Source organism: Ammospiza nelsoni, chromosome 1 (genome assembly GCF_027579445.1).
Source record: "Ammospiza nelsoni isolate bAmmNel1 chromosome 1, bAmmNel1.pri, whole genome shotgun sequence".
Lineage (NCBI taxonomy): Eukaryota > Metazoa > Chordata > Aves > Passeriformes > Passerellidae > Ammospiza > Ammospiza nelsoni.
In genome coordinates, this window is record NC_080633.1 from 114176144 (window position 1) to 114201886 (window position 25743).

The following is a 25743-nucleotide window of genomic DNA, read 5'->3' on the forward strand; positions in this document are numbered from 1 at the left end:
GGGTGTATTTAGAGTTTTTATTGTAAAAATTACACTTAAATAAATTCTGTGTATTTCACTGACATTCTGAATTAAAAATTATCCTTGAAAAATTATACTTTTAGATGTCTTGCAATCTTTCCCTACACCTGGTATGAAGTCTAACTTCCCACTATAGAGGTATCAGTTCCTACCAAACTTTTAGGTATCACCAGTCACTTAAAGAAAGTGTGATCTCCATGGCCAGTCCAACCAAAGAATGTGCCTGTTTCCTATACACACAGGAATTTTTTTAAGACTTAAAATTGAGACCTGCTAGCATGGACAAAGAGGGAATAAATAAAAGAAGAAGAATTTATACTACAGGAATCAAGGGCACTCTGTCACTAAATTATTTTTCCTTCCATAGGCATTTACTGTAGCATTTTATATGGTGCCTGCCTGCATTTCCAGCTACTAGGCAGAATTACAGTTTCACACCTTACTAAGGTGGCAGGTGCAGTTTTCCCAAAACAATCTGTAAGTTATTGTTAACACTCCCAATTATGCTTAAAGTGTAGGCATATTTATATTCATGTAAACTGGCCTTGAATCTACTGCTGCTGAAAGCTGAGTCATGGTGCCCTGGAAATTACCACCCCACTACCCCAACTCTGGATGGTCTGTGCTCTTTGGGAAGAAGTCACTTCTCAGTCCTGTGAATCTTTTTCCATGAGAAGACTAAGCTCATGTAATCTCTCAAAGGTTATCAGGTTCCCTATCCACCACTTGCCTTAACACTTTAAATATTTTTAAATTAATAAAAAAAGTTAGATATTAACAAACTTAACATTTTTAAGCTTTTCTTACTTTTTCATGAGGCTTAAAAAATGGATTGCACAAATACTTACCAATCTTTGATTCAATCTCTTATTTTCCTCTTCTTTCAACTGCAAAGTCTAAAAGAAAAACTTAATCTGATTAACTGGATATTATACTTCATGTAGTACAAACTTTTTTTTTAAAGTTCTAATATGACTAGAGACCAACTACTTGTACAATACTACATCCTTCAGTTCTAAAACAATTATCAAAGCATCTTTTGAACAAAGACATGCAAAAAACCCCTTGAAGTCTAGGAATTATCCTAGTGCTACAAACCTTCATGCTATGATTGTACCTGCATAGTCATACTTCTCTTTCAGTTAGAAAAACATGTAAATGATAGAACAGCAAACGAAATGTAATATATTATGATGTTATAGGTTCTACCCATGACAAATCCTTTGCAATCAAATGACAGAAAAAAGCATGTACATGCTCATAGTCAGAAACACCCAGGCAGTTGCTTCATACAGTGTCACAATCCATTAACAGAAAGCATTCCTGTTCTTTATTTGGTTCCAGTTTTCAGTCCAAGTGATCCTAAAAAGTTGGAAGCTAATGACACCTTTTCTTTAAAAAAAAAAAAAAGTCAACTTCAAAGACAACTGAGATGAAGTTAGATATGACTGGCCAGTTAAAAATTACTAGAATCTGAAATACTCCAGCATAACTACTAGAGGATAATCTCACATTTTACCAAGAAGACAGCCTATGAGGAAAAATTCCCCATTTTTATGAGAAAGTGGCAAATCAATCTTAAATCCTGTCCAGCTGTTTTGTATTTCTTAAATAGGAAAAGGAGTTCTAACTTTTTTTCTCTATAAATTCTCTGTATCAATGATCTGTCATTCCTAAAAAGAGTGACAGATCAGTCACTTGTACCAAAGCCCACATAAACATAACAAGGATAGGCCAAGAGCAATGTTTTAATAGTTATCTTGAATTATTTCAGTGAATTACAGCGATCCAAAAGTACAATGAAAAAAGATTCCCTGAAATCATATTGATAATCTCTGCAGACAATATGATGCATCAGAGCATATAATGGACCACAGCACAACTTCACATGTACATACTTTTAAATACTTAGTCAGAAGTACTTAACCTCACAAACAAACAATCTACTCACTCTTTCTAGCAACATTATCCTCTGCTTTTCTTCAGACATATGAACATTTTCACTAAAAGAGAAAGAAAATGGACAGGTTAAAAACTAACCTTTTTTTAATAATCAAAAATTGTCTTTTCCACACTGACCTGTTATCTTCACTCAGTGGAGAGCGTTATATATTTGCTAGCACAGAAGAAACATCATAGAAAGACACTTAGGAATCAGCATCGATATTTCTGGATGGGGTTTTGGATTTTTTTCTTCCTTCTCTTTAAACCAAAGAGGTTCTTTGTCACAACAAGCCAGTGAATTTTCAGCCACTGATTAGTTTATCAACCTACATCAGGGCAATTCTTCGTATTTTGCATTGTTTTCAAGAGACCAGGATGAAAGATACAGCCCCACATGCTCTGACAGTTAATCCCTGATATTGCAGTTCAGCTCTATCATGTCCCACCTTCCTGGTCTGTAGCTAAAAAGCTACTGGGGAGTATTCCGAAGTGCCCTGGTACTCTCTGGTAGAGACACTAATGTGAACTTGCTACTTGTTGCCTTTCATCTGTGGGATAAACTGAGTACTGGAGCATGATAAAATAAATGCTAACAGCCCAAGTAATTGCTTAAGAACATAAACAGTAATTCCTAAAACAGTTATAATGTACTTTAAAAGCAGTTTAAATAGGGAAGAAACAACGATTTTGTAGTCCAAACCGATTTGGTTGAGAAAACAGACAAGTTTTGGGATGAAACATGCTATAAATCCAATCAAAATTATCAGAGAACTAACAGATTAGAAATAAACAAACCATACTAATCATTACTTCATTTCAGTTAAAAGGCTGTTTAGCTCTCATGCAATAGGAAGCAGTCAACAAAACCCTGTGAAAGTTTCTGTCTAATCATACATTGGGTCATAATTTTTTTGTTCACAAGCTCACCCTAAATTTTTTTCTGTACATCTGTTTTGAAAGTGCAGGGCTATAATGATTACTATAAGAAAGAGCTCTTTTTTAAAATATGGGGTACTTCCTGGTTTTATTATCAGAGCAAGTCTAGCTTGGCAAGGACAAGTTTTCATCTTTACTTCTACAAAGCTGTTAAGTGCTCTGGGTATGTGATTCTGGGTTAGGCAGCATTGGTTGTGATGCACACTGACTAAAGTCAATGTAAGTACATCTAACTATTTTGCTCTTGTCCTCTGATAAAAACCTTGCTCCTCTTGTGTGGCTGCCAGTCAGGTTTCTTAGTTCTGTGAAAGGTATGGAGGAGAAGCCTGGGGTTCTTTACAATGCTAGTGGCACGAAAGTGAGACACTGTTCAAAAGATATGTCAGTAAAATACAGCCTCCCAGTTCATTCACCATTACAATTTTCCTTCTGTTTGACTTAAGTTTTGAATACTTAGGTATATTCTTTTACATCATGATTGTGGGGCCAAGTTCCACCTTGAAGCTGCATACTTGAAAGTCATCAAACCCACACATGCCTAATGATTGTGACACCACAACTGTATGTACATGTATGTTTAAAAGAATATTTTCAGGAAGAGCACCAAAGGCAGGAGAGTTAAACACGCTCATCTGTACTTCACACTGCCCAAGAGCACACATTTCCAGAATAAGAGCATGCTTTATTTCTGCTCTTATGCTCCATACTTACTGCACAGCCATCATACTGGTTTCCATCGTGGAATCCATTCTCCCCTCAGCCCCAAAGTCAGCAACCAATCTCTCTGTGTCTGTGGGCACATCAGCTGCACAGGCTCCACAAGCTTCTGATGCTGCTGCCAAGTAGGTTGATGGAGAAAAATTACTGCTTCTCAGTTTATTAACTTCTTCTTCAAGTTTCTTCTTCTCCTCAAGTAAGCGAGCTCTATCTTCAGAAAGTGTTTCAATCAAATCTATGACATAAACAAACAGAATTTCTTTTAATTACAGCAACACCAAGGATCAAAGCCAATCTGCAAATGGAATGGAACAGTTCTATTAGAAAGGATGAAACTTCCTCAGAACTTTGCTTACCCTTATCTTTTTCTTGCTGTTGTGTAAGCACTTTTAATTTGTCACTAAGATCATTAATTATGTTTTCTTTTTTCATTTTCTCTCTTGCCAGAACAGTGTTAAAGTTGGTCTGAAAACAGAGAGGAAGTATTACTGAAATAAGGAACATACTATAAGAATGTAATGCAAGATAGTACAAAAAGACAGCATGCATTTCAGTTTTCTACAATAAAAGAAGAAATCAAAACTTTTTTACTTATTGCTTTGGTGAAGAAATATCAGTACATTTTATTTTTATGTTTTTCTTTAAAATTTTTTAGTAATTAATTTTATTTTTAACCCTCTCATTCCCTCAAGCCTGATACATTCAAGCAGTACAGCAACAAATAATTTTTTAAAACCATAAGTTGTTGATTTTTCTTTAATACTTTTTATTCCAGTTAATGTAAATTACTTGAGCATTCTATATTTAAAACAGTTACTTGAAGGGTTCAAATTATTAAGATAAAGCTGAACTGCATCCAGATATGTTACATAAAATGAAAAAGAAAAAATACTCTTATGAATACACTATAAACTGAAATAAAAATACATTTCAAGTCATGCATTAATTCTTCAGTGAACAATTAATTATTGCAAAAGATACACAGGAATCCTGGTTAATAGCTTGAATAGGTGAACATAAGAAGTGGCCAGCATAGCCTTCAGTACCAGTCTAACAAATCTTTCCAGTTCTTCAGTACTTCTACTGATCATTGTGCCCTTTAACTCTTAGGGTGCTGCTGAAGAGACAGACAAAACCTACTAAAAACTATCTACTAAAAGGATATTTCAAATTACTTTTAATTCTTCTGTGACTTTGAAGATTCTCTTGATATATGCCTATCAACTCTTAAAATGCAAACTATTTGGTGGGCTACACAACTTACATAGGGCACAGCAGCCTTTTTTAGATGTCTGCATAACATAACTCTGTTATATACATATATATAACATCTATACATATATATAACTTTGTTATATGTCTACATAACAAAAGCATAAGTGACACCTCTGAGGAAACTTCCCAGAGGAAAAAAAAAAAAACAAAACCAAAAAAGACAAAGGCAAGACTAAATAGACAAAGTATTCAGTAATCAGCAGAGGCAGTGAAGTAAACTGTCAGCACTGACTGATACACCCTTTTTCTGGGTTTGGAGTGTTTGTTTGCTTTGGTTGGGGTCTCTTTTGGGGTTGTTCATTGTTTGTTGTTTTTTTTAAAAAGATCCAGCTTTCCCTGGAATTTGCTGCCAATGCCTCAGAACCTTCCCTTCCACGCTCTGTTCAAGAAATGAAGAATACTCTTAGATAATGAGGAAAATGGAATACTAAGGAATATTGGAAAAATAAATCAAATTATTACCAATCTAGGAAAAAATTTCCTATTAGATCTACTATGTAAGGCTAACTTCAGCATTAATGCTTGTAGTCCAATTGCAGTAAGACCCCTTTCTTTACAGTCATCTGCAATTTTGTGTTCCCTACTCCCTGTATCAAGTGATTAATTGCATTCATTCACCAAGCTGGCTGATCACCACCCTTGTCTCTATGTCCTTATGTGATCCTACCACAGCTACAGTAGGGAGAAGTGCTTAAAACAGAAAATCCTTTCTCAGTGTTTAAATGCAACAAAGCTGCAGATAATAGCTGTTACTAACAGATTTAATTTAAGAACTTGAGACTCCTCTACAGAAACTAAGAACCCCAAGATGTTTTGAAAGGAAAAAATGTGTGGATTCAGATGTAAAATAATAATCCAGTGCAATGTCATTTTTATCAAGATAAGGACTACACAGTGGCTTTAAGTTTATTACGTAAAATGCAACATACATTGCTTGAACCTCAAAATACAATATGTTTATGCTTTGAACCTCAAAACACCACCTGTCCATGGTAATATACTTTAAAAGCTAGTGAAATACTAATTGATTCCAGATCAATTAGTATTTCAAATAATTAATTTTGTGTTGTCCACAAATTTTTTAATACCTGGTCTCTTTCTGCAGTTAAAGAAATGAATGAATATAGATTCCAAGCACTTCAGCAAAAGAAGTCACAAAAATTGAATCTGGATTGCCAGTTGGTTTTGGTAATTGGTTTTGCCTTCTGGTTTTGTTTTTTTTTCTAGTGGAGTTTTTTTGTTTGTTTCTTTGTTGTATTTTTTCCTTAATGCTTAAATGTTTGATTACATTAACACATCATATCCTGGCTTCAGATAATCACACAAGTTTAGAATGTGCAAGTGTTACAGAGCAAAAGAGAAAACCATACTCTAACTTCAAAGCAGCAAAAGAACACAATTGTCCTGGGAGCAAAAATAATTTTTTAAAAATTCAGCTTTACCTGCTGCTCTGCAGTGAGTGATGTTCTGATGTTCTGCATTTCTTCATTTTTTCTTTTCTCTTGTTCTTCAAGTTGCTCTAAGAATTTCATTTTTTCTTCCTGAAGCTTCTCCTGAAGTTCAGCAACTAAGTTTGATTCAGCAGATGATTCAGCAGGAGGACTTAAAAGAAAATGTTTAGGCTTTAAATGTGCAGCACATACCAAGCCCCACAATACATGAAATAAACATACACACAAAAAGTCAGACGTTCATTTTGAGACATTATTTCTGAAATATTTAATAAATACTATATTATAAATAAACCATCACTAACTTCAGTTCTACTTTTTAATCATGAGCATCTCACCAATTCTTACTCGAGTTTTCTCTGTTTTTAGCATAGCATGCTGGCTCTAATTTTGAAGTTTTGTGGTGGGGGAGGACTTTTGTTTATATTTTTAGTAATGTAACAAAGTCAGGAAAGTGGTAAAAAGAAACTATCAACTTCACAAAAATACTTAGTATGTCAAAATGCAAAGCCTTCAGAAATATCACATAAGGAAAATAATTCAGCGGAAATCTGATGCTAAGGAATCCAGATCTGAAACTCAAAACTCCGGATTGCAGAATCTGGAGGACAGCAGTGATGATCATAAAAGAAGGAAACCATCAACAGTCACAAAGGCAGGATAATGACCTTAAATGGCTTTTGACACAATGTTACATAAGCCAAGTATTTCTCACCACTGAAGCAAAACTAACTACACTCTTCTGTGCTTTGGCCTGAGTTATCAAGAATGCCTCTGAAGAACTTTAGAATAGAGAAACCCTGTTGTTGGGCAACAATTGTGAAAAATTGTATTATTTTAAGTTTCTATTATTCATCTGCACCAGAATCATATTAAAACCATATTGATATTACAACAAATAAAATTTAAACCCAAAGCTCTTAGCTGAACTAAACCAAAGCAGAAATCATCTGCCTCTCAGATGGATTGCCTGCACTACTGCTTGCAAATGACAGCCAAGTAAAAGATATTGCTGCTCTGCAAAGGATGCTAGCACATTACCAGTTCTCATACCTCATCACTCTACCAGGCAGTAGGTTTAAATACTTACTCTGAAAAGGTCTTGTCAACTACAGCAACAGTGACAATGGCTAACTTTATTATTTTCAAGATACCAAAAGCACATATCTTGAGATATGTGGGGTTTCTTTGCAAGCAAACACTTGCATTGCTCTAAGATGAATGTACTTAACAACACTGTTACTTGTTTTACCACATGGGGATATAGTGAATATACCAACTATTATGCAGCAGCTAAGCCCTCAAAAAGCCCATAAGAAGCTCTAAATAAAAGAGCTCTAAAAACCAACTGAAGTTCTCAAGAGTAGCTAAACAGCCTCTGACATTCTAGAAGTCAGAAGTAAAATAAGCAGAGAAAACAAAGTCATGAAACACTCAGGCAAATATTTTTTTGTGCCACCAAGTAAAGATTTTCATGCTTGATTAAATTTCAATTTATTTCTGAGGGAAGCCTAGCTAGGAGAGAGAGGACATGCACTCTGTGAAGCTCCACTACATATGGTGGTGTGACAGAAGCGGCTGGGCAATACTAAGACTGCAACATACCAAAGCAGTAATTCCATCTTTAAAGCAGTTGGGATTCCTATTCTACTTTTAACATTCTTTAGAGTATTATAGATATTTTAACTAACCAGAAACCTGCTTCAAAATGCTTAACAACAAGTCATTAAAGATATTGTGGTTTTCTCTACTGTTTTACACTACTACATAGTGCAGAAAGAGGAAATGAAACCACAAATGCCTTGCAGGTTTACTATCTTTCTTAATCAAAATGACTTGATTTTCAGACACACCAAACTATGTTAATTTTTATACTGTGGTAATGCATGGATAGCAAACATTCCTTTGTTGCCTCTTAATATTTTTGTTAATTTCCATGGAAAACCCTAAATTCCTGACACCAGTACAGTACCCAGGTAAAATTTAACAATATGTCTTCATCTGTACCTTCTGAATGGCTTACGTAACATTACTCTTGCAGGAAACAAACGTATAGTCACATGCCAAATAAAAGTTGTTTTCTACCATTACAACTGCTAAACAATGAGTGAGAATAACAAATCAACCTGAGTTATTGACATAGCTTGGGGTTTTAAGAATTCAAAAATCAAACAAGTAAATAGTGACTTTGAAATCTTAGGACAGATTTACTCAACATATAACCACTCTGGAGATAAAAACATAGTATATATCTTGATTCCTAGAGAAAAAAAAAAATAACAGCAGAACAAAGGCATAAAAAGAAGCCTGAGGAGGCAAAATATATTTCAATGTCACACTAAAACTTAAATTACTTTACAGAACTTTCTAACAAACTAACAGCACTTCTTTTGATTGAAACAGATAATATTTCTTTGAAATACATTATCTGTTTTATCCAGTTTGGATAAGAATACACACAGCTGTAATCACAAGTTGAAAGTTAAGTGTAGGTGGATTTTTAAAAAAGTCTGATGACACAGCTACATCTTTTTCCTGTTGAGTCAAGTTCTTCAAATTTCTACAATGCATAAATACACAGAAAATGAAAAGAATGCAGAATTTATCTTTTTTTGTTCTCATCACACCATATTTCATTAAGAGAATATTTTCTTCAATTAAGACGGGCTGTTCTTAGATTTCATTATCCCAAACTTAATTCAAAGAAGCAATATTATCTTGATGCATTTCTTTATACACTGACAAGCAAACACAGGCACTAACACAACATCACATAATCATGCACTTGCTTGCACATGAAAATCCTGAGGTAGCAGACAATTCCAGTGAAGCAGATATTCTCATTTCCCTTGGACTATGACTATGCTGTTGGACTCTGCATGACCTCCCCTCTCCTATCTTTTTTTCTTTTAACAGTACCTTGATACTAAAAATTTAAAAGCTAACTTAAGTCTGTACTAATTTTTTGCAATATTCTTGCTTTTATGTCAATTCTGTCCATTTTATTGGTCTTTTCCCATTTCACATACTTGGTATAGCCTAATACCTGGGAAAAAATTTCTCTATTAAGATATTTTACAAACAAGATTGATCTGCTGCATTGATTCACACCACACAAACATAAATGATAAAATGCTAGCATTTAAAAAAAATACTGTTGCTAAGCCTTAGCCTTAGTCACATGGAAAAATTCTACTATTTCCATTCTATAACATAATGTAGGCTGCTGGCAGGCATTACAAACTCATAAGTATGTAAGATACAATAGAAAGAGTAATTCTACGCATTCTTGGCTAGAGAAAAACATATTTTTAAAATGGAAAAATCTCTCCAGAAATTAACAAAGAAAAATGGTGATGTTAGGATGTTTTTTAAGAATATGTTGCACCTTTGTGTTTCATTATGAAACTCAAACTGAAGACACTGAAATAGGTAAGTGGGGCAGCAAAGGTCATTGGAAGTGCATGTGGCCATGGGACAGCTCTCAGTCAATCCTGTATAAACTCCCACACAAGTTTTCATGCCCCATTATCACCAAGCTGGTGTACAGTTAGCCAATGAGGAAAGTTATCAGGCTACCCAAAAGCCAGCCGCTGCATGCTCCCACAGTGCTAGCAGAGCAAGGATGGGAAAAGAGAGGGGCTGAGACCATCAAAATTGCAATTTGCTACTGTGAAAACACTCCTTCAACATGACTGAAATATAAAACCTTCGTTGCTGTCTTGAAATAATCCTGTGTAACATATTTTACAGTCCTTGAAATGAACTACAGAAATGAGAACACCACTACCTACAAATATTTTGAAATGTGAATATAGAAACCAATACAGATAAACACTATTACAAATACAACAATCTTAGTTACTGCACAGCATGTAATAAATATACCATATTGATTAAAATACTAGGAAAACACAGTAACTTAATTCTTACAGTACCTCTGATTCACTTGCATCTCAAGTTGCAGTATTTTTTCCAAAAGTCCTTTTTCAGCAGCTTCCCTCTGTAATTCCAACTCTTTACAAGCAGTTTGTACTGCATCCTCTTTTTCACAATTGAGCTTCTGAATGAGCAACTGCCTGTCTTGTTCTTGGTTAGATATTAACAGTTCTTTCTCTTCCTTTAGCTTATGGATAATAGCTTCATATTTTTCCTGCTGCTCACAGAGAGACAATTTTTCTGTTTTTTCCTTCTCTAGGGCAGTCATTTCCAACTCTAACTTACTTTGCAGTTCTGTTATTTGCTCTGAAAGTCTTTTTTCTGCCTCAGCAGTTTTTTGATGAAGAAGCGTTACTTTATTTAACTCAGTTCTAAGCAAATTTGATTCTTCTTCATACCTATTTACTAGCTCAGAAATACACTGATCTTTCTCAATTGTCATCAGAGTCCTTAGTTCTGATAAGCCCACTTGATGTTCATCACTGCTGATTTGTATTTTATTGTTTAATTTATCTATCTCCTTTCTTAAGCTTTCAGTTTCCTTGTCAACCTGAGATCTTAAGGTCTCTTGTTGCTGATTTCTGCTTTCTTCCAAAAGAAGCTTCATTTCATCAGTTTCTGCCTCTTTCAGGGCAAGTTCAACTTCTAGTTTGCACCGCAAATCAGACAGATCTGAAACCTTCAGTTGTAACTCTTCTACTTGTTGTTGTTTCTCTTTCATAACTACCTCATGAGATTCCTGCATTTGTTCAAGTCTATGCTCGTTCTCTTTTTTTAACTTATCCAAACAGTCCTTGTGCTCAGCTAGGACCTTCTCAAATTCCTGTAAATGCCTGGCTTGTAGGTTGCTTTCCAGTTCTTTTAAATGGCTTTGCTCTAAACTCTCAAGTTCTGCCCTCAGGAGTTGTAGTTTCTCGTTGTTTTCAACATGAAGTTTTTTCAAGTCTTCAAGTACAATTTCACGTGACTGCCTCAGCTCCTTGATTTCAGAATTTTGTGTCTCCATTTGGCATTCCAATTCAAGTAATTTCTGGTCTTTTTCATTCTGAAGGCAAACCACAGCTTCTTTCTCATTCTTTACTATTGCAAATTCATCATTCTTATTCTGAAGAACTTCCTCAAGACCTAACAGGTCACCTTTTAACTTTTTGATTTTCTTTTTACTTTCTTCACCATCCTCCAGTAATTTGTTAATTTTAGATTCATACTCACTTCTCAAAGACTGTAATTCATTTTGATGTTTATCATTTAGTGTTTTCTCAAGTGAAAGCTTTACCTTTTCAATCGTATTTACTATTTCTAAGGAAGTACATTTTAAAGAATTAGAAAAGTCACACTGTTCTCTTTGTACAAGTGTTTTGAAATGGCAAAGATCTTCTTTTATACCTCTTAAATGTACCTTTGAGTCTTGTGCAATAACTCTACACTTCTCCACACAAACACTGAGAGAAGCATTTTCTACTGAAACATCCTTTACACAAGAACTTGTATCTTGCATACGCCTACTGTCTATTGCATTGATAACTGAAGAATAAAGAGATTCCACCATCATTTCTGGGCTTTGTGGGTCACTTACGACATTAGGAGACACTAGATTTTCTTCTATTACAAATTCATTTACTGCTGACATAAAGTCAGATTCTGGGCTCTCTGCCAATGAATCCAAGTCTAATGATCCTTGCTTAAGAGCTTGCTCCAAGTTTGGATGGGCAATAGTTTCAAAATCGAACGTGTGAGCATCAATGCTGTCTGGAGACAATTCTTCCAATGGAGCTGGGGGACACACAGGAGGACACAGGGGACCCTGAAGACTGAGTGATGGAGGAGTTCTTGAAGAGGTAGCAATTGCGGTTCCTGTAGCACTTTCCGTCCTTGGCGTGGTAGCAGATTGTGGCGATGCTTGACTATTAGAGGCCTACAAGTTATAAAACAAGAAATAAATATCAAATGATAACCAGAACTGTTAATATTAAAAATTAATTCAAAATCACAAGGCAAAACAAGAACTTAAAAAAAATCAGCCTTATTATTTGTAACGATTCAAAATATGTACTACTAAAACTTAAGCAAAAATTGCAGAAAAATCAAGGAGATCTTCCATTAAGTTTCAGAAAAGCATCATTTGTAAACACATAAATACTAAATGTTCACCTACCCCAAAGTCCTATGTAGAGCATGGTCAACTGTATCTTACCAGTCAGAAATAGGCACTGGTTCTTTACAGCCTACGTATTTCAGTTTTCCTAATAATTTCATTAGTAAAATATTTTTATTCTATTATTGCCAATATTGTAATTAAAAACTCCTTTATGCTATTAACTATTATACACAACATGGAATATGGAAGCCCTAAAGCCAACGATACATCTATAGATTCTTAAGAAAAAAATATAAAACTTCAGCTTCAGCAAGTGCAGAACACTTTCCAGTGTAAGCCAAAAAGCAATGTACAGCCTCAGTATCCACCAAGGACACATTCCTGAAAAAGTCTGTAATAGGATGGATAGAGAAGCCATTTTTCCTAGGAAAATTATAGTGAAACACACACAGTTAAAATACATATGGCAAGTAGTGTGACACACAATTGAGGGGTATGCACAGGATCATCAGGATCACAAACTGGAAGAGATGCAAAGCTTTCTGAACATATCAGTGCTCTGGAAGATCCCAGATGCATTCTCTGTAACACCATAGCTCAACTATTACCTCCTTGCTCTTCCATCCTTCATCACTAAGAACTTGCTTGATTTTATTCATTTAAGAAATGTAACAACCTTGAAAAGAAATAGTTCCTGAAGAAAAACTCATGGGAATTTTTCTAGCAGAAAATTCCCATAAAATGTTCAGTCTCAAAGTGCTGGAAATCTGGGGGTGCTCTTCAACACTCCAACACTGCCTCCAGCTGATAATTGTGATCTTGCTCATGCCTCTTTCCCAAACCATCTACACTGCCTCAATGCAATTAGAATGCACGTCTGGTGTTATTTACTATGTTAGCTATTACTGAAAAACCTCTGCCATCCACTGAATTCAGCTACTTGACTGGCAACAGTTAGTGGAGCTCAGCAATACATGTTCAGCAACAGCAAAAATCCCAGAAAGTGACAGACATTGATCTGCTGTTGTATAAATAGCCATTTTTTGCTGTTTCTATCTTGTACAAATGATTGTTACTCAAAAAGGGACCTTACCCTCCTCTGCACCAAGGAAATATTCCTTAAAGGAGATATAGCATGTTTAACAATTCTCAGCTGTGATTTAAGAAGAATCTATTTGCAGTTTCAATGCTCATCTATTTAGCAGAGTTGAATTTGCACCTCAGCTCTCTTAGCTTTGCATCTTTATGAATCTAAATCATACAATGATTTTTAAATACATTGTAAAAAATCCTTGTGATCACTGCATACAGAATACTGTATTTACAAAAAGTGAACAGGACATGAGACAAAAAAAAAATGAAAAGGAAATGCTCCTTTTTGAATTATTCTGTTAGCCCATGTTTAGGCATTTCCCTTGGACTTCATTTCAGCTTGTTGTTTATCTAAGAAAACTTACAATAATATATGTTGAAGGGTACTGTGTATGCTCATTAATCTAGGTTCAAAGCATACTTTAGGTGACAAATATCTACCATTAATATACCAGAAACAGTAACAAAAACTATCATCACAGGTATCAACCACACACTAAAAAAAGCAATTCAAAGACTTTGAATATGGGAAAGTCTTACAGAAACCCACATGCAAAGGAATGATAGTATCTGCTTTTGGCAACCCTGCAGAATCATCCTAGAAGATAAAGAGTAAGGACTTAGCATAAAGAAGAAAAAAAATAGTCACTCTGTGGAGCAATGATGAACTCTGTTTCCTCATGACCTGGGTCTGTAGCACACTACATGCCTCAGCAGTGGCTTTGGTGAGTTGGGAGTCGAGTAAGAGCACCAGATTACTGCTTAGAGAAGAGTTAAACCTCACATTTGGAGTATCTGAAACTCTATGAAGACTTTATTTACTGAGGAGCCTGAGCCTGCCATCTACTCTGTTTACAATCTACAGGCAGCAATGTATGCACATGTCATAGACTAATTTTTGTAATGACAAAGGAAGAGGAGTCAAGAGCAAACAACAAAAAAATAGAGATAGAAAACCAGAATTAATTTCCAAGTTCTCAGGCATTGCAAGACTACGTGCCTTGCTCTAATTATGTTACTACAAAAAAAAAATAACCAGGGATGCTCCAATTCTCAGGAAGATTACAAGCAGTGTTTAAATTCCAAACTCAACTAGAAGAAATGGTACATTTATGATCTGATTTGAAAAGCCAGCTTCCCTTATAACAAAAACTTTTAATACCAAAGGACTGCATATGTTAATTACCTACTAATCACCGAGAAGACACCTTAATCACCTTACCCATGGGCACCTTAGCTTTTCCTGGACACCTTTAACCCAACTGCTGACCTGCTTAAACTTTGTATTATGGAAATAAGAGGGCACAGCAACATCTTTGAGGCTATTAAATTACAAAGAACAAGCAGAAGGTCTTAAAAATGAAAACAGATTTCAAAGTATTAACAAATTAAACAAATATCCACAAAAATGTCATTTAACTACTCCGATGTAATACTAAAGTAAAAAATTATCATTGATGTTCTATGAACTTGAAAACTGAAATAATAAGAGCTATGGAGACACTTGAAAAGAAATACTCTCAACACCCCCAGTAAGTAATTCAATCTCCTCTGACTTGCTCTTTATTCCCTTGTCTGCAGCCACAACATTTCCCTCCTGCCTAAAGCAACTATCAAAGAACAGTTGCTGTGGCTGATGCAGTAGGATGAACTTCCACTTGATCCAGACAGAATTAAACTGCTGTACTACCAACAAGCCAGGGAAAGTATCCCAGTCAAATCTGAAGAACAAAGCTTCTGCTGCCACTAGTATGGAAAGGGAAATGCCAGTGTCTCTTTTGTAGAGTATGAGAATAATAATATGGGCAGCATTCAACACCTGCACAGCCAACTCTGCACCAAGCTGGGACAGTTCACCACCAGAAAAAGTGGATGCTTGAAGATGTAGGTATCTTCATGACAATTATCAAATGTTTATTTAGTCTTCTAATTATTTAGTGTGAATTCTCAGCAATATTGAAGATATAAAAAGGAGCATTTTAAAAATTACTTCAGTAATTCTACACAGGCAAAAGTAGTATAATTTAAAAAAACACTTCTATATTAGCTGCAGAGCAAACCAACACAGAGAAAGACCTTGTGTCTTTCATCAAGTAGCAAAAAAGAACATTTGAAAAGTAAAAAAAATCTCTGACAAATCTGTTTGCTTCAATTCCAAAAAGAGTTCAAATGAATCACTGAAATGACACACAGAGATGGGCATTTTCAAGCTGACATCATGAATGGTCCAGCTCTGATTGTGCAATGCAATTTGTTCCAAGGAAAGAGACAATTATCCAAATCTGTCTAAGCACCTGAAATTTCTGTGTGACTGAAGAATCCAAATTAGTCAAACAAAAGCAAAATAAGAGAGTGTATTTTCCTGATTTGGCAAACACTTTTTTCAGTACAGCCAGATACTTAGAATTTTTTTTCAGATAAGTAAGTCTGAAGAAAGAAGGGGAAATTATAAACTTCACAAATTCAGGTATATTTCCTGCTTATCTTTCTAATGTATTTGTGTATATTTTGAATTAAAACCTAAATTTCACATTCTTCTGACACTGCAAGTCTTTGTGAAAAAATTAATTTATTAGAACAACTGTTACTATCCTAATTTCTTATGAGATAAATTTCAGGATTTGGGACTCCATATTGGGAGTGAATGCCTATATTCTAGAGCAAGGTCTGTTGTAAGGGCATGTTCAGAAAACACCAAAATTTCACAGAATTTCACTTCCAGCAATTTCAATGTCTGTCACAGTGTTCAGGCCCTAATAGCCTTATTCTTAATGGCTGTTCATTTGAAAAACAATCTTCATAAAAAGAGAAAATAGCTGGGAAATAATATTTAAGTAATACACCTTTTCAATACTACAGACCAAAAAGCAGCCCAGATTTCATATTTTACATAAATAAAAGACTTTCAATAAATATCCTGTTCAAATCCCAGAGAACTTCATGTCACTTGGTTTAAGCAGGAAATTGTTATTCAAAATTAAACATGACCATAGCTTTATCTGTTATATAAGATGCTTCCCAGTCAGCCAAGTGCATACAAGAATTTACAATGCAGACAATAACACAGACCCTGGAAAAACTTACTGATTTTCTACAGCAAAAGAAACCCAGTTTGAAGCAGTTAACTTCACAAAAAAAATCTTAAGCATTGCTAAATTCACCCAGTGTTTCCCTGAGAAAGGCCACAGTCAGAAGCTAAAAGGAACCTATTGGGTGTACTATGGAATTTAGAGGCTGCATGCACAGAAGCAGAAGTGATTGGCAGAAACACAGTTTCTAGGGGAAGGAATCCGCTTGACAGGCAGAGCGAAACTAGGAAGGGATCTTTTTTCCCATCTGTTCCTTCTGCACTCAAAGAGAAAGACTGCACAACAGCCAACCAAAGTCCTAAAATCTCCTTAACTGCTTGTGCCAAAAGGAGTTAGAAGAAGAAACAACGCAGAAATCCAGAGAAGTAACAAATTCACTGAATACAAACTAAAGCAATGCATTCTGCAGACAGAAGATTTGAAAGTGACAGAAAACAAAAATGTAAACAGAGCAACTCTACCCCTACAACTTCTGTGGAATACAAACATCTATAAAATATTCTCAGAATATTTACTACTTCATGATTAGAAAGAAAACTTATGCAGTTAATCTTCACATCAAGAAAAAAGATGCATTGTAAAGTGTTTGATAAAACAATGTTACGAAAATATTCTACTGTATTAAATTTAATATTCTCTTTTTTATTGATAAAGAAAAGCAAAAATACCTTTTGCTCATTCAGCAGGTCTGTAATAGTTTGTGACATTTCATCCAAACTCTGTGCTGCCTTGACCAGGTTATGTAGAGCACGTACATGCTGGTGAAGAGGTTCAAAGTCACAAAGTATGGGAACCCTTAAAAACAGTACAGGATTACTTTTTTCCACACTGTTTACTAAATTATTATGTGTATATTTCAACAATACTAAGCTTGCCTCTCTATAAGGTCTGTATTTTCTTAATTTCATCTATTTTATATGAAAAAAAAAGTCTATGAAGACTCCCTGGTATTTTTGTTTAAAATTTAAAACTTAGGCACTTTTAAGGAGTCCATAACAATAAACACAGTAATGACCAAGTAATTCCAGTCTTTCCTCCCAAGGAAAGCATTTGCCAGTAGTACCTAGAGTTCCAATGACAGTAACAGATGTGATTAGATATCTAATTGAAGCACTTGTGTTTGCAAATGACTATATTTTGTCTCCAGTTGGATGCTCTCCAATCCAGCTCTTCCTCTGAACAAGCAATTAATTCTCTACTGTTTTATTTTCATGACAGGTAACCTAAAATTAAACAACTGATTAATGCATCCTGATCACATTTCAAGTGTGGCAAGATAAGCTGAAAATATGAAGCAACAGTTCATCTAGACTAACAATATAGTAAAAGCAGATTACACTTCAATGTATTCTGCATTCTCTATTCAATATATAGGGCAAGTGGCATTAAGTGTATTTTTGCAGAATTAAGATTTCAATCATTGCTCAAACACAATTTCAGAAGACAGAAGCACTGTAAGTAAATTAAAACATCATTTTAATTATGCTGCTGAGAGGTTCAGTGCTGATAGAAAAAGACTTTGTGCTGGGTCTCAGTTTTGCTTATTGCTTACTCTTTACATGTAAAATGAAAACACCAAATAAAGTACTGCTCTCAAGTTTCTTCTGAAGATCAGCATCGACCCAAGGTGTGTGACAGCTTTTACCCACATAAGTTTAAAGCTCAACACTATCCTCTATATTTTTCACCAAATGCAACCATGAGCCCAGAAACCAGGAGGAATGACATAATCCCACCTCTATTGCCATCAAGTGGAAAGCTATGTCACTACAATTCAAACCAAATGACACGTCTTAAGTCAGTGATTGCTTTTCTGACAATAGCAGGGCAAAATTCTTCCTGAACTCAGTATAAACTTCCAGGAAGATTGTAAAATTCTTGCAGATTAAAAAAATCAGGTAAACATTAGGAATAAGATCCTATATTTGCACTTTTTTCCCCACAAAATTGATGAGGAGCAACCCAAGGAGCAGAACACGATAAATTAAAAGGGTACATCAGCTATAAAATTACTTATGGCAAATCCACTATGATGGTGACTAAGCTCACTACATTCGCTAACTCCACCAACGCTACCCTACAGATAGCCAGGAATTCTAAATCAAAAAGAATGCCAGTCCAAAAGACAGGTGAACAAAGGCAGTGAATCCAGCTCCTGCCTTATGCACCAATAACAGGTATTAGGTTGACACTGTTGGTGGACCTGACAAATGGCAGTGAAGCATCCTCCTCTTGCATTTACCCTTGTAAATGCAATCCCAGTTTTGTGGGACTGTGGCCTTGGGGCTAAAAAAATCCAAAACAAACAAACAAATAAAAAACTAAAAAAGAGGAATCACAGCAAATCTCAAATCTCTAACTGCAGATCTCTTTTAGGAAGAGGATGATGATCTGAATGTGGTCATACTGATAGCTCTCCTCCTAGGCAGGACCTTACACACAACTTGCTGTTACCCATTTCTGGCCCGTTATCTTGGTTGGCATTTCTCCACCTTGACTGCTCTGAGTTTGGAAGCTCACACTAGCAGTCATCTTTTTCACTAAGATATCTCCAAGTTCTAGATAAGGAACTAATCCCATAAACTGCTTTTGAGACAAACCAGTACCTTTCCTGTCTACATATGCATGTCTGCCTCACTGTTGGGAAGTAAAAAACATAGAAATAGAGCTTCTACTCAAAATGATGGATTTCCATTGACAGCAGAGGCACTTAAGAAAATACACTTTTTAGCAAATTCAGTCTAATAAAATTGGAGAAAAAGTAGTAATTGAATATAGGAGATCTCTATGATCTCATGCTGAGCTAAAGACATTTATTTTATTTCCTACAGAATACCACACAAAGAAAAAAGTATCAAATCTCATTCTGATCTGACAAAACATAGTTATGAGTTTATTTCAGTTTAAAACTGATAGCAATTTTTTTGGTCTTTAGCTTTAGGCAGATCAAAGGAACACCTAAAATCCTTTACATCTCAATACAGAATAGATATGTTCAAACCATCAGAACTTGAATACATATGTATCTGCATTAAGTCAGTGAAGATCATTGCTTAAGAATGGTAATAAGATCAGAAAATCCTTGCTTGTTTTTTATGGAAAATGACCTAAGGGGGTGGAAAACTGATGAGGATAGGACCCCCAGGAAACCTATTTCTGTAACACACAAAGTGTAAAGAGGTGCCTTACCTGAGTAATGGCTGTACTTCTGAAGGACAGAAAGACTGCAAAAACTGCAAGTCACTCAACGAGATATCTGGAAGCTCACTGTCAAATCTGCGAGGTTTTCGTGTCTGTAAAGAAGATATTAATTTACACACTGCTGTAAAGTATCAGATGACTAAAGAAGGATCAAGAAGAGCTTAATAAATAACACGGAAAAGTCAGCAGTAAACTGATCTCTTCCTCTTAAAAATCTTAAAAAGATTTTAATTTTTAAGAAATCATGTCTGGTCCTTTGCCCCTAAAAAACACTCCTTACACTTGTAATGATTAATTATGCATAGTACTTGGGCTGCAGTAGAATAGAGTATTCCAGCTGGAAGGGATCTACAATGAGCATCTAGTCCAAATTCCTCCCTATTACCAAGCTTCATAAACACTATAGATGTGTTTAGAAGTTAAGGGATATGAAATGGCACTGAAGCTTTATTTATTGTGCTGCTACACATACAAATATTAATTCAGTTTGGTATTTGAGATACTGAAGTGAGTAAAATTCTTATTTCCCAAGTATCCTTTAAATTACAAAAAAGGCTGAAAAGGAGAAGCTGAAAAGGTTAAAAAGGCAAAGTGAGATGGCAACATTAGAATCAAGGAGTTAGCTTACTTCAATTAACCAAGCTGTATGAAATCAAAGCTAACAGGCAATACTTAATTACAGTGCCCTCATGTTATCAGCTAATGAGGAGGCAAAAATGCTTTTCCACTCATCCACTGATTACATGGAAAACTTTTACTTGCTTTTACCATCCAATTAATTTTATTGCTCTATTATTCACAAGACAATTAGATAATCAAATTATTCCTCCTGGCTTCTTTTTTCTGATCATTACGATTAATTTTTTTTCAATATCACAGACTAAAAAAGGACTGCACTACTAAAAAGGAGAGCTGACATTTCCTCTCCCACTGCACTGCAAGTTACAAGCCAATGTTAATATAGGTCACTTGAAATGGCAGAGAACACTAGCTCCCAGTTTCTTCATGTGTCACAGCAATGCAAAGGGCATATAGCTTCAATGAAAAGCCCAGGTTTTTAATTTATAAAACCATTTAGAAATGAAATAAACCCAAAAATATGAATACATACACAAAAGGATGGAGGCCAGGAGTCAAGTCCTCTAAACAAACGATTCCTTAGAAAAGACTTCCCTGAAGAAAAAACCCAAACAAATAACTCATTTAAAGGAAGAAGTGCAACATCTCAAGAGAAATCAACTGAAGTTATTGCAGTTTAGTAGCTCACCTACATTTGGAAGCATTACTACTTATATTGATGTCCACATAAAACCGCAAACAACCACAGAACATCACACAAAACCCACCATTCAAGCAGAACTCCCTTCACAGAAGTCTCTTTTTGCTTAATGTACACATAGGCAAAAGCCTTAACTTATTTTTGAAATTTTCACTGTAATCTTCCTCATTTCCTTTCCAAAAAAAATTTATAAACTTTCATTAGATTTTCTTATTTTAGCTGTTTATTCAGAACACAAGTGGCAGACTTTGCAGAAAAAGTAATCAAAACTCTTTGTGTAGAATCTTTATTTTTAATTATGTTCCTAAAACTTATGGTGAAGGTCATTAGACATGGGCCTTAGTTTTTGGATTTTCCTGGAGTAGTACAGAGAAAGTCATAGCAGTACCCAAATATTCAGTAATGGTTTTAGAAGTGTTATTTAAAAGAACAATAAGGCTCATAAAAGCTCACAAGGCATGTTTAAGCACAAACTGCATTTAAGTGTGATAATGAGAAACCATATCTTTTATAATAATTTTACAACTTTCACATTATTTTCGATTAATCTCTATGAACTAGTTAATTGATTTGATCAATGGAAAAATATTTTCTTTTAATAATATGACCAGCATGCACTTCCTATTTAAATAAAAGAAAATGTTCAAGTCTTGAAATAAGAATATGATGAAAATTATTTTAACTACAAAGACAAGAGACATACTTTAACACAATTCAACTTCACCGAAGAGAAAGTACTTACTAAAGAGTTTACCAAAAGATTCCCTTTTTGCCTTTTCAGCTTCATATAGATGTTTCCCATCTTTTATTAAAGCACCTGCCCACTGTGAAAGGGGAAAATACATAGTTACTTGTTAATTTATATGCTGATATAAAGGTTTGGTCTCAAAGTTTTATTCACTTACCTCCCTGTAGTGTTTTATGAACATTTTTCTCCTCACAACTTCAACAACAGCTAAACAGTACATCTGAGGAACAGTGCTGAGAGCCTCCACAACTTTGACCCTTTCTAGGAGCTCTGTTACAAGACGAAGCAGTGCTTGTAGTTTCTCTCCATCTTGGTCAGCATGAAGCATTACAAAACAACACCACCTACAAAAGTAGATTACACTTTAGAAGATCACATCTTGCCAATTTTTTTTTTTTCATTTAAATTAGATGAGCAACATGTCTGGATGAAATAAACAATGTCATCATTTCACATGGGACAACAACAGGCTAACAACAGTACCAAGCTGTACAGAATTCAGTAGTCACCTTGCAGTGTCCTATTAATTTCTCACACAGAATATCCAGACACCTAAAACATATATCTACCACCATTTGAGTTAAGTCATTGTTTTTGAATGTCTTGGTAAGACATTCAAGTTATTAGCATAAATAACTTTAGGAGTAGTACTAATGCAACTTTCTCCAGTAGAATTAAAAACCGCTGATACATCCTGGGCAAAAAAAAAAAGAGACTACTTCTTGTTTATAGATCTTAAAAATACTTACTGAAAAGCTTTAGCAAAAGGTATTAAAGATTAGAATGCTATCAAAGAAATAAGAACATAACACTCTTTGGGAAGTCCACACAATGTACTCACGCACTACAAGCAACAGCCACTGTAACAAATTCTCACATTTTGTAACCCCATCTTCAATTCCTTTAATCATATAATAAATACAAAAATTTCAAGCACAGACATCAATATAACTAAACCACAGGATAACTATTGGAAAGGTGATCAACTGGTGTGCTTGAGGAGAAATATTACAGCAACTTTGCCACCAGAAAAGACTTAAGGTGGAAGTATATGCCACAAGTAACAAAAAACATAGAATTGCTTTTACTGACAGAACTGAAGCAAAAGTGAAACAACAAATACAAACAAGTCAACATCAAGCAATCAGGAATATATACTAACAGAAAACAATTAGGAATACATACTAACAGAGACACTACAAGATTTGCACTCTTGACCTTTTCATAGTAATGATTTCTTTCAGACACACATTCCTTAAACTGACTTGCTGCAAGTGGAAGTACTATAAAGTTGAGAAGTTTTAACTTACTTCAGTCTGACTTGCAGATTATTTGCAAGCTCCTGTTTGGCAGTGGTACATTTCTGTTTAATATCTAACAGTTTTCTGTGATTAGTTAACATAATCATCAGCTGATTTGCATGACTCAAACACAAATCAGGCAGCACAGAAGGATCTTTCAAGTTCTCAGCTCTCTTCTGATTAGCCAAAAATCCCTAGAGGAAGAGAGACATTGTTACACAAGCTTTGTGACAATCAAGATTTGTGAAAGTGATACATCTTTGAGAACAAAGAATCCAAGAATTTTAACAAACTTACTGTAACCATTGAGAAGTATAACAGAATGATACATAAAGCAAGTGTCAGAGCTGCTTTCTTTCAGTTCTATAATCCAGTCCAATCAATTTTGTTCCGTATTCCCCTACCAAACAGCTACCAACACAACCCTAACAGAACTTCACATAACTAACCAACACCAGTGAAAGACCACAAAACTTAATCAGCAGAAACATAGCTACTAGGATGGAGGGGATCAACCATCATTCTAACTTCTGCTAACAACCTTCCTCCCACTTCTGGCATTTGAAAGATTAAACATCAACTTGGAGCATGTTCAATACTACCGTGGGCTAAAGAATTTCTATTTCTTGCATAAAGAAATTCCCACATGAAACTAATTCTTCTCAAGAGCCAAAATCAAGCACAACACATCTTATCTGCATGCAAACTGTACACTTACATCATAAGTAAAGGAATAGACAATTTATAAAAGCAAATGTCAAGGAAGAAGGTTTGAAAGCTGAAGTCTCTGCCAAGTCTTGAAAAGGTACAAATTCTAAATTTACAGTAGCATTTAAACAAGGTGACAAAGTCTCTTTCCAGCTGACTGTAACGCTTCTTACTCCAAAGTGGGATTCAAACTTGAGGCAGGCTCTTCATCCAAGTGAAGAAGCAAAAAATAGCTAAAAGCACCACTCACAATAAAGGGCAACCAAGCATAGGGATGGGAAGACTAGCTTAGCCATCATGCTAAATTTACTTGAGTTTAGTACTGGCCTACAATATAAATTCCACAAGACTGAGATTCAGCATTTGCTTCTAAACTTACTCATTGAATTTACTGGGAGAGAGGCTCCACTTTTAAACAATGCTGCCAGAAGCACTGGTTGTATCCACCTTCATATACCAGACCAAAGAGGCAACAGGGAGCATGGTCCTACACAATTTTCAGCTCAGCACTGCCCTCCTCAAAAGAGGCCTCTAAGCTCCCTCAAAATAGAGAGGCAAGATTGTTCATTTATCCCTACCAATAATATATCAGTGTGTAAGCAGGAGTAAGAAACTCATGCCTTTTTTCAGAGTCAACTACAAGGTCATGGTGAAAATCTGAACATCATCATGTATTGCCAAATAGACTTTTATTTACTTTCAGTAGCAAACAAGACATTAAAGAACAATCCTAATTATCAAGACAACAAGCTTTTTACAGGAACTCAATTTAATAAAATAACTTTCATATGATACTGAAGTGTTCATTAAAAATAGGAGCTACATATTTTATATTTAGTATTTAACTAAATTTCTTATCACTTAAAATGACACTGTCCAGTGAAGGCATACTACTTTTTCTTACTATAACACTGATGATCAACAATCAACCTATTCCCTGATCCTGTATGATTGAGTGATAAATTACCAAGGATTCAATACCTCCTTTCAAAAATAAAACTGATCTACTTAACACTTAACACCTATCTCTAACTGAAGTTCTGATTTTCTAGCTGTAGCTTTAGACCACACAAAAACATGACAAGATGTAAAAATTGCTAATATTTAAATGTCATTATAATGAAATAGCACCATATTTACCCTGTGTGATATGTTGAAAACTACCCTGCAGAAAGACATGCAACTGGTTCATTGTAACTTTAACATCATACACATATGAAAAGCCCAACATCTTTCCATGCTGCACACACAACTGTATATTACCTGAGCAAGTTCCTTTTGTTCATTCACCAGTCTGCTGCAGCTTGCTATCATCTGGTCCAATGCATAGAGTCTATCCTCAAGACCTTTAATAGCCTTCATGTTCTGATTATCTAGTTTGGTGATAGTTTGGTGACATTCTGCCAGAAAGGGTTGGATGATCCTTGGATCAAGCTAAAAAAAGAAATTTATTAGTATTTGACACACTGAAAGGTGATTTAAGTTAGCCAAATGAGGTTTTTTTAACCTCAAATATTTTCCTTTTTAATTTTTTTAATCAAATGTATGACTACATCTATCATCTGTTTCAGAATTCTGAGTAAATGAGTATGTGGATTCTGTATCACAGCATGAATTTTTCTGAAGTATTCCAACCAGACCATCAGAGCAATGTGGATCCTTATAAAGAGAAGGAACACTGGGACAAGGTGAGGTGCAGATGGAAGAGGCACTTTGTAGCTAATGGACAGTCTGACCTGTGACAGACTCTACACAGCTACAATGAAAACCCATCATGACTGTGGCTCAATGGAAAATGAAAGAGAGGGTAGTCAGAAAAAGCTGCAAGAACTGCAAATCTTTTCCCACTAAATGAGTGTTTTAATTGACTACTTAAAGCAGATAATTTCTAAGCAACTGGAAAAGACCTAATGGAAAAAGAGCATATTTGTCATACTTTTAGCT

General features: G+C 35.1%; 1 protein-coding gene across 2 annotated transcripts in view; it reads right to left on the reverse strand.

The window, feature by feature from the left end:
- Positions 1-25743, reverse strand: part of RB1CC1 (RB1 inducible coiled-coil 1) — a 65843-nt gene that overhangs the window by 6804 nt on the left and 33296 nt on the right. For both annotated transcript variants that reach the window (XM_059486093.1, XM_059486011.1), the window contains exons 8-20: positions 25063-25233; positions 23101-23285; positions 21948-22134; positions 21785-21866; positions 20875-20936; positions 19752-19855; positions 17231-17357; positions 10283-12198; positions 6336-6495; positions 3975-4083; positions 3613-3853; positions 1973-2024; positions 870-917 (exon numbers count right to left, since the gene is read on the reverse strand). In XM_059486093.1, the coding sequence (XP_059342076.1) occupies positions 870-917; positions 1973-2024; positions 3613-3853; positions 3975-4083; positions 6336-6495; positions 10283-12198; positions 17231-17357; positions 19752-19855; positions 20875-20936; positions 21785-21866; positions 21948-22134; positions 23101-23285; positions 25063-25233 (3444 nt within the window). The remainder of the gene's footprint in view (positions 1-869; positions 918-1972; positions 2025-3612; positions 3854-3974; positions 4084-6335; positions 6496-10282; positions 12199-17230; positions 17358-19751; positions 19856-20874; positions 20937-21784; positions 21867-21947; positions 22135-23100; positions 23286-25062; positions 25234-25743) is intronic.